Source organism: Melitaea cinxia, chromosome 24 (genome assembly GCF_905220565.1).
Source record: "Melitaea cinxia chromosome 24, ilMelCinx1.1, whole genome shotgun sequence".
Taxonomy (NCBI): Eukaryota; Metazoa; Arthropoda; class Insecta; order Lepidoptera; family Nymphalidae; genus Melitaea; species Melitaea cinxia.
Genome location: NC_059417.1, coordinates 6,176,724 through 6,185,126, shown reverse-complemented (window position 1 = coordinate 6,185,126; position 8,403 = coordinate 6,176,724). Strand labels below are relative to the sequence as shown.

The following is an 8,403-nucleotide window of genomic DNA, read 5'->3' as shown; positions in this document are numbered from 1 at the left end:
TAGATATAGTTAAAAATAAGCTATAATTATAAGATGTGGCAACACCGCTTGGCCTTTCAAAAAGTAGTTTGTGTGTTATAATCTTAATAGTAGGTACTTAAGAATATACTTTTAAATAATAAATATAATTAAAAAATTACCAATTCTATCGCATCATTTAATTATAATTACTATAATTCATAATGTTAAGAAACATACATATATTCACTTTTGCCTCTCTTATATAATTTGCAATACGAGTGTCGTTTTAAAAACGTTTTTTGTGAATTACAATTATTATTGTGTATTAAATAAAGAATTACTGCTTTCACATTACTTGTTTCCATTTTCTTAACCTTCCTCCTTCACAGATACATGAAATATTAGTCAAATATTATAATGAAACAACTTTCGGATTCCTGCCATGTCCATGGTTGCTGGAAGGTATCCGAAATGTCACCTATCTAATAAAATAAACCGCGATAAAATTCCATTGATCTATTAATCTTTTATAAATCGATGTAAATCCAAAAAAGTTGTGTCATTATAATGAATGAAATTCGCGTAAACATTAGCCAACAATACTAGTCAAGTAGTCAGCATTAACTATAATATCTGACGGGATAAATGTATCGTGATTTAATTAATAAAACTATATAAGAAAAGAATATTACTATTTCTAATAAGATAATAGAAATAAAACAATACTGAACTACTACTGATTTGATATGCTACAAAAGAAATTCAACAGTCTACTACTAACTGTCTGACTTGTTTGAAATGAATGACAGGCTCATTGGGATATCTTTTTTTTAAAACAATAATTATCACTATTTGTGCACTTCAAACTTGTCACTATTAATATTAACTCCTTATTAACTTTTTACTTAATTTTATAATGTATCCTTTACAAAAGCTTTCAGAATGATTTTGTACTACTCAGCGCTAGATGACAGCACGTTATTTTCTATCCTACGAAAATCTGAATAAAATTTAATATCATGCTGCAATTAACTTTTTTTTAACTGTAACAGTGATAATCTTCGAAAGTTTATAAAAATATCAACATTATTATTTTTTTTATAAATAAAATAAAAGTATATATTTTTTATCTATGAATACGTTTTTAAATTGAACGCAACTTAATCGCCAAAAAAGTACACATGGATTTAGTAATACCACTTATTAAAACTACCTCAAAAATGTATAAAATCGTACCAATTGTCATTCTTTGAATAGGTAATAGGTACATAAAAATAATATAAACATATATTAAAAAGTTTTAAAGTTCTACAACGAAATAAATAAATCATACTTTTCATTTTTATTGTAGAATAATAATATATATTATTACTAAATATACTACTTTTTATTAATGTGATACAATACATTATAACACTACCTACAAAGTGTGTACATTTATAAATAATTTATAGAAATGTTCAAATTTGCTTTATTTCATTACATAAATAATTTTTGAATCTAAACAGGGTCAATATTATGATAATCTGGTAACACTAAATAGGTGAATGAAGGAATTTGAAGAAATAGAAAGAAGTCGCTAATTTATGCGAGACGGCGTCTTTATTTTCAGATGAAATTGTCTATCTTGTTGTGATAATCCAAATAATAAGTGCTAACCTTGAGGTAATAAAAAATTGAGTTTTGATGTTGATAAATTGTTTATTTATTTAAATTGTGGTGAAGTGTCTAGTTAAGCTTGTTTTCTATGCAATGCATTCCACATAGTGACGTAGAAAGAAAACTATAATGCACAATTTCTAGTAACATTAATGTTTTTCATTACTCGATTAACGGTTCAAGCTATTAAAACAGTTATAACTACGGTAATTGTATCAATACGTAATGTTTAAAGATTGTTGTTATTTACATTTGTAAACGATTACAGGATTTAAAAAAAAAAATTCAATATGGGGGACCAACAATTTTTCCTAAAATGGAACGACTTCCAGACGAATATGGTCACATCCTTCAGACATTTGAGGGATGAGAAGAGTTTTACAGACGTAAGTACGGTATTTTTAGAGATTTGTTAATAATTGATTATATTAAATCTACCCTATAGCTTCAAAAAAAATCCCTATGTATGTATATACACCAGTGTGTAGTTTATCTAAAACAGTCAGATTGTATTATAATGAAATAATTTTTATCTAAATTATCAAGTTCATTTTATCTCGAAGTCTTCAGATCATGCTTTCAGCAAGAAATGTAATCACTGCTGTATTATTTTAATTTTTCTGTGCACTAAATAAAGCAGACTTTCATTGTCTACAACGCTTTCGATTGTAAGTAAATCCCCGCACACAAATAGTAGATAGTTTATTGGCAAAACAATGTTTGCCGGGTCAGCTAGTATTTTATAAAATATATTCAAAGTTAATAAAGCTTGAGTATTACTTTACTATGATAAAGCTTTGGTAAACAGACCAGAAAAACAAATAGAACTGCTTTGTGGTCTTCTTTAAGTGTTTCAGAAACATAAATAATTGAATAATATAAACAAATACGTTTTATAAATAACTGAGATTTAACTGAGGTAGAGCACAGCAGCGAATTTCCTGCTCAAACTAGCAGCCTGAGTGGGTAGTACCTCAAACTTACAGAAGATCGCAGCTAAATAATACTGTTTATGTTCTGTGTGTAAATGTTCCTGTTAGTGAGTAAGGTGAACAGAGCTTCTGGGGGGAATAGGAAATAGGGTCTGCAACACGCTTGTGATGCTTCTGGTGATGCAGACGTCTATAAACTATAGTAATGGCTTACTATCAGCTGAGCTGTATGCTTGTTTGCAGAACCAGTTATATTAAAAAATTGAATTTTTTTAAAATATTTATGACTATTATAGCAATTTTATTTAAATACTAGCTGGCCTGGTGCACTTTGTACCGTCTTATTTTTTTGTAAATATATTAATTATTTATATCAAAATAAAATGTAGCCTATCTTTCAAGGTGAATCAAACAACAAATTGGTGTGCAAATTTGTGAGTGAGTTTTTGAGTGGACAAGCAATGTGACGTGAAATTTATATATTATACTAGCCGAGCCCGCAAAAGTTGTTTTGCCATATATCTTATTAACCTCCCTAATCCCCCCCCCCCCCCCCTACAACTTAGGGGTATGAAAAATAGATGTTTTTCGATTTTCAGACCTACCCAATATGCACACAAAATTTCATGAGAATTGGTCAAGTCGTTTCGGAGGAGTGTAACTACAAACTCCGCGACACGAGAATTTTATATATTAGACTAGCTGACTCTGCAAACGTTGTCTTGCCGCTAAACGCTATTTAAAAATAGGGGTTGGTGGTAGAAGGGTGGAAATTTGGGGTTGTATGTATTTTTCAACGCCAAATCATAATAAAATAAAAAAATAATTTATCTAAAAATTAAAAAAAAATTAGGGGTGGACTACCCTTAACATTTAGGCCCTAAATTTAAGGGGATGAAAAATAGATGTTTGATTCTCTGACCTACCCAATATGCACACAAAATTTCATGAGAATCGGTCAAGCCGTTTCGGAGGAGTTTAACTACAAACACCGCAACACGAGAATTTTATATATTAGATAAAGATGAATAACTAATTGTATTTTTGTAAATATATTTCAGGTGACACTAGCATGTGAGGGCCAGACGTGTAAGGCACACAAAATGGTATTATCAGCTTGCAGTCCCTACTTCAAAAGCTTATTAGAGGTCTGTATATATTACTCTTTTATTACAAAAATCTATCTCCTGATGTAGTTGTGCTGTTAACCCCAGTAGTCATGGGTACAATTTCTCCTAGTGTCAGATATTTCATCATTACAGCCTATACAGTCCACTGCTGGACATAGGCCTCCACAAGTTTACGCCAAAAATAACGTGAACTCATGTGTTTTGCCCATAGTCACCACGCTGGGCAGGCGGGTTGGTGACCGCAGTACTGGCTTTGTCGCACCGAAGACGCTGCTGCCCGTCTTCGGCCTGTGTATTTCAAAGCCAGCAGTTTGATGGTTATCCCGCCATCGGTCGGCTTCTTAAGTTCCGAGGTGGTTGTGGAACCTTGTTATCCCTTAGTCGCCTCTTACGACACCCACGGGAAGAGAGGGGGTGGCTAAATTCTTTAGTGCCGTAGCCACACAGCACACACAGTCAGATATTTGTATTAATACAAATAATAGTTTCTGGTCTTGATGAAGCCCTTATGAGTCTCCCCACTGTATCTTGGAGAGCATGTGGAGTCATCAGTACTGGTTGTGACACCATATAGTAATTGTTACTCATACTAGAGAAATTATATGCCAATCTGTAAAGCAGCGTTCACATACATGGTGAGAAATCTACTATTAGAAACATTTACCTTGGAAACAAATTATTATTATATTTTTTTTTTCATTTTTAATTGTGCAATTGGTTGGTAGGCTATGAGCAGATGTGGTGTCGGTCTATCTTGTGTAGGGTGTAACAAAGTTCAGCCCTTTAGTGTGTTACAGCTCAGTTTGACCAGCCGTCTTCGTCGTCAAATATGTCCCGTCGCTTTTTTAAACGGCGATTACTTTCGTCAGCTGACCAGCAAGTTGATTTGGGTGTTTCTGCAGTCTTGTTTTGAATCTAAGACAAGGGAAAGCTACTTCCTCTTTGATTGTTGGAATGTGAAGCAGTTCATGGAGTTCCGAGATTTTGAGGAACCATGGTGCGTTCGGCATCTGCCTTAGTATCTCATTTTAAATCAAATTAGAGGCACTCGCTACTCCCCACAATTGTATGCTGTATGCAGATCATTTTCGATGCTCAGCTTAGAGTTTCGACCCATAAGCCAATGGAGATCCTTAAACTTTAGGTTGATTGCATCCCTTTTCGTTAGAATGTGTTTCTTCGTGAGCCTTCGGTCAAGACGCATTATTAGATACCTCTCAGTGTCATTTGTGGGAGCTGTCTGCCCAAAGACAGCGTAAAGCGTGGGCTGTGTGCCGCCTACGGCCTCGCCATATAAAAGGCTTCGCGCCTCAAAGCTAATATAAATTAAAAGAAAAGTACGGATGTACGGACGGTATGGATTTGGTGGCGCTAGCAGACATTCTCCAATTGGCTAACCATTCTTCTATCTCTTTAAGAGAGTTCTGGAGTATAGACGACGCCTCGATCGGACTTTCACTCGACGCCAATATAGCTGTTTCGTCCGCGAAGGTTGCGACAGTAACATCTGAGCCCTGTGGTAAATCCAACGTGTATATCGTGTACAAAACTGGTCCTAGGACGGAGCCTTGTGGTACGCCTGCAGATATTTCGTAGAATGTGGATGTGGCATCGTTCTCTCTCGCCTGAAATATCCTATCTAAAATGTATAATTTTAGTACTCCTAAGAAACGAGTGAAGCAACAATGATTTTATTTTGCACAGCAGCCCTTTGTGCCAAATTCTATCAATCTGTTGAATGTCCAAGAATACGGCCGAACAGTATTCCTTCTTCTCAAATGGGGATCTTATTTTTCTGAAAACTCTGTGGACCTGTTTAGGAAACAAATATTTAATGAATAAAAATAATAGAAATATCGGCGATATTTATCTAAGTAGCGTAAAGCAGGAATTATCTTATAAGATAGTGAGAACTGGGGAATTACCTAACCTTACTGAAGATTACAGTCAAATAATACTGCTCTGAAGTAATGGTAAGTGAGCAAGGTAGCCAGTTCTTAGGGAGGATCAGGGATAGGGTCAGCACTGGCTTGCAATGCTTCTGGTGTTGCAGATGTACATAGGTTATGGTATCCAATAACCATTTTAAGGTAAATCATATTCTTGTTTTGTAAAATTGAAGTATAAAAAAAAAACAGTGCTCAGAGAGGTTGTTGTATCCTGTCCTATCATCTTGTGTATATCTATATAAATAAAAATGAATGTTGCTAAGCGCATAACTCGAGAATGGCTCGAACGATTCGGTTAATTTATATTTTGTATCTTCCTTAAGGCCCACGGAAGATTTAATAAAAAAAATATATATTTACTATTAACTTTTGACAGAATGAAGTCTGTGTGGGCAGCTAGTACAAAAATACAGTTAGTCACGAAATGTTTATATTTACAGGAGAACCCATCAAAACATCCAATAATAATCTTAAAAGATGTGTCGTATCTGCATTTACAAGCGATACTCGAATTCATGTACGCAGGCGAGGTGAATGTATCTCAGGAACAACTGCCGGCTTTCCTAAAAACTGCTGCTAGACTTAAAGTAAGCTATAACTGATATTATTTAATTTTATAGTATAAAAGTAATATTTACTAGTACTTATTTATTTATCTAATTATTTAAATAATGGTTGCTAACAGCATAAAAGCTATCCAATAATGTCCAATAAATGTGTTCATTTGTTTCATCTATTCTTTAATTTTGTATGTTAGCACTATATGGAATCCAATATTTTATTACAGGTAAAAGGTCTAGCCGAGCCGCCACCGCAGATGCCTAGTATCAAGAGAGAAGGCTAGCCCAGTGTGTGTTCTAAATCTAAAGACTTTAGTGAACTAAAACACCAATGTAACATAAATGTATCGACACCACACCGTATGTATTTTTATATGGCAATTTTAAAACACCTCCCACTTTTGCCTTACGCAATATACCTGGCAACACTGCTATTGTCAGTTTTAACATTTATTTTTTCATTTTCAATTATGTTTTGTTTCTTTTATTATATTTTCTTTCTATCTAAATTTTATGCATTTTCGTAATTTGTGTTAGTAATTTAAGATAATGCCTTTGATAAATGTGCTTCTGTTCTGCTGTGTCAATAGTTGAGCTACCAGTGCAGTGGCCAATAAGTAGGGTTCTTGTAGTTAATATTTTGGAGACTATAACATTTTGCTGTTAATATATAAATATGAAGCAATATTTTTATAGATAAAATAAAAACCCCAGATATAAATAACAAAATATAACATTTAAGAACGTAAACCATAGACTAATTGACAATTGAGAATCTCTAATTCAAAACTCCAATAAATAGTGCATAAAAAGAACTTATATTTCGTTTACAAATAAAATTTATAAATTTAAAAACTATAGTTTTCTGGAACTGTTTCATTATTTAGTTTTTAAAAACTTTTTTCTGGATATACGCTTTGGTATAATCGTAGCTTTATAATGAAATATCTGAATTAAACTAGCTTTTGTAAAGTAAATGCAATCTAAACTTTAATTTCAAATATAAATCAAGACCAAAACTATTTTTGAATTTTAAAAACTTTATTTTTATTTAATAATATTTAAGGTATTTGACTCCTAACTGCGTTCCTTCAAATTGGAGGTTTGGTAGATGTAATTAATCACGAAGTAGGTGAATAAAAATCGTAGCCCATTTTTAAATTTGACTTTGCTTAAATAGACGAGCTACTTTGATAGACTCGTTTAGCGTCATACATTTCGTAAGCACGCCTATAAATTACTATGAAAAATACTCTACGAGAAATAGATTCGATTTCATATGCAGTTTTTTCGTTATATGCGGCAGTTAGTAATAATATTTCACTTTATCGACGTTATTGAAGTAAAACTTTTTTAGACGCATGAGGGTAAAAATTTTTCGGATGAAACGCAATATTATTAATTAACGTCACGAAGATGTGCAACGTTTTTGGCGAACAACAGAGCCACCTAGCTTATACTATAGAAACTACAAAGGTTGTTACATTAATATCGATAGTATTACATTGCAAACTAACTAGATAGTGCTGGAACGGAAATCTAATACTTTAGATTTGTATAAATATATGGGGGCGTCTGCGTAAATAACATCAGTTACGCTGACGATATGGTACTGTTAAGCCCAGTATAGGTGTACTGCGCAAATTAATGCGGATTTGTGAAAGGTACGTTGAAGTCCAGAGACTCAAAAACAACTCGAAAAAGAATCAACTCCTAGTGTTTAAGGCCGGCAAGAAAATCTATGCGAATGTGCTACCTTTATATCTTGGAGGTGTTGCTTTAAATAGAGTAGAACGTTTTAAGTATCTGGGTCACTGGGTTTCGGACAACCTCAGCCATGACGAGGATTTGGAGCGAGAGCGCAGGGCGCTGGCCGTGTACTGTAACATGCTGGCCCGAAGGTCTGCAAAGTGTACTGATAGTGTGAAGGTAACTCTGTTTAAGGCATATTGCCAGTCCTTCTACACCTGCAGCCTTTGGGTCGGGTATACACAGAGTGCGTACAACGCTCTGAGAGTCCAGTACAACAATGCATTCAGAGTTCTGCTCGAGTTGCCGCGTTACTGCAGTCCCTCCGAAATGTTTAGCATAAGGCGCGTTGATAGCTTTAATGCCATTATTCGTAAGAGGTGTGCATCCATGCTCCGGAAGCTACGAACCAGCTCGAACGGCATTCTGAGAACACTGGCGGACCGCTGGGACTCGGCAATAC

The 8,403-nt window shown here is 34.1% G+C and overlaps 1 protein-coding gene across 1 annotated transcript; it reads left to right on the top strand.

The window, feature by feature from the left end:
- The first annotated feature begins 1,494 nt into the window (after positions 1-1,494).
- On the top strand, positions 1,495-7,057 carry LOC123665568 (longitudinals lacking protein-like). The gene is made up of 5 exons (XM_045599858.1): positions 1,495-1,626; positions 1,889-2,006; positions 3,614-3,700; positions 6,072-6,218; positions 6,419-7,057. The coding sequence occupies exons 2-5, from the start codon at positions 1,911-1,913 to the stop codon at positions 6,473-6,475; spliced, it is 387 nt and encodes a 128-aa protein (XP_045455814.1). The 5' UTR covers positions 1,495-1,626; positions 1,889-1,910; the 3' UTR covers positions 6,476-7,057.
- The last annotated feature ends 1,346 nt before the right edge of the window (positions 7,058-8,403 follow it).

Coding starts and splice junctions, on each gene's coding strand:
- LOC123665568 (XM_045599858.1), top strand. CDS start 1,911: ATGGGGGACCAACAATTTTTCCTAAAATGGAACGACTTCCAGACGAAT. Junction 2,007..3,613: donor ATGAGAAGAGTTTTACAGAC/GTAAGTACGGTA, acceptor AATATATTTCAG/GTGACACTAGCATGTGAGGG. Junction 3,701..6,071: donor ACTTCAAAAGCTTATTAGAG/GTCTGTATATAT, acceptor TTATATTTACAG/GAGAACCCATCAAAACATCC.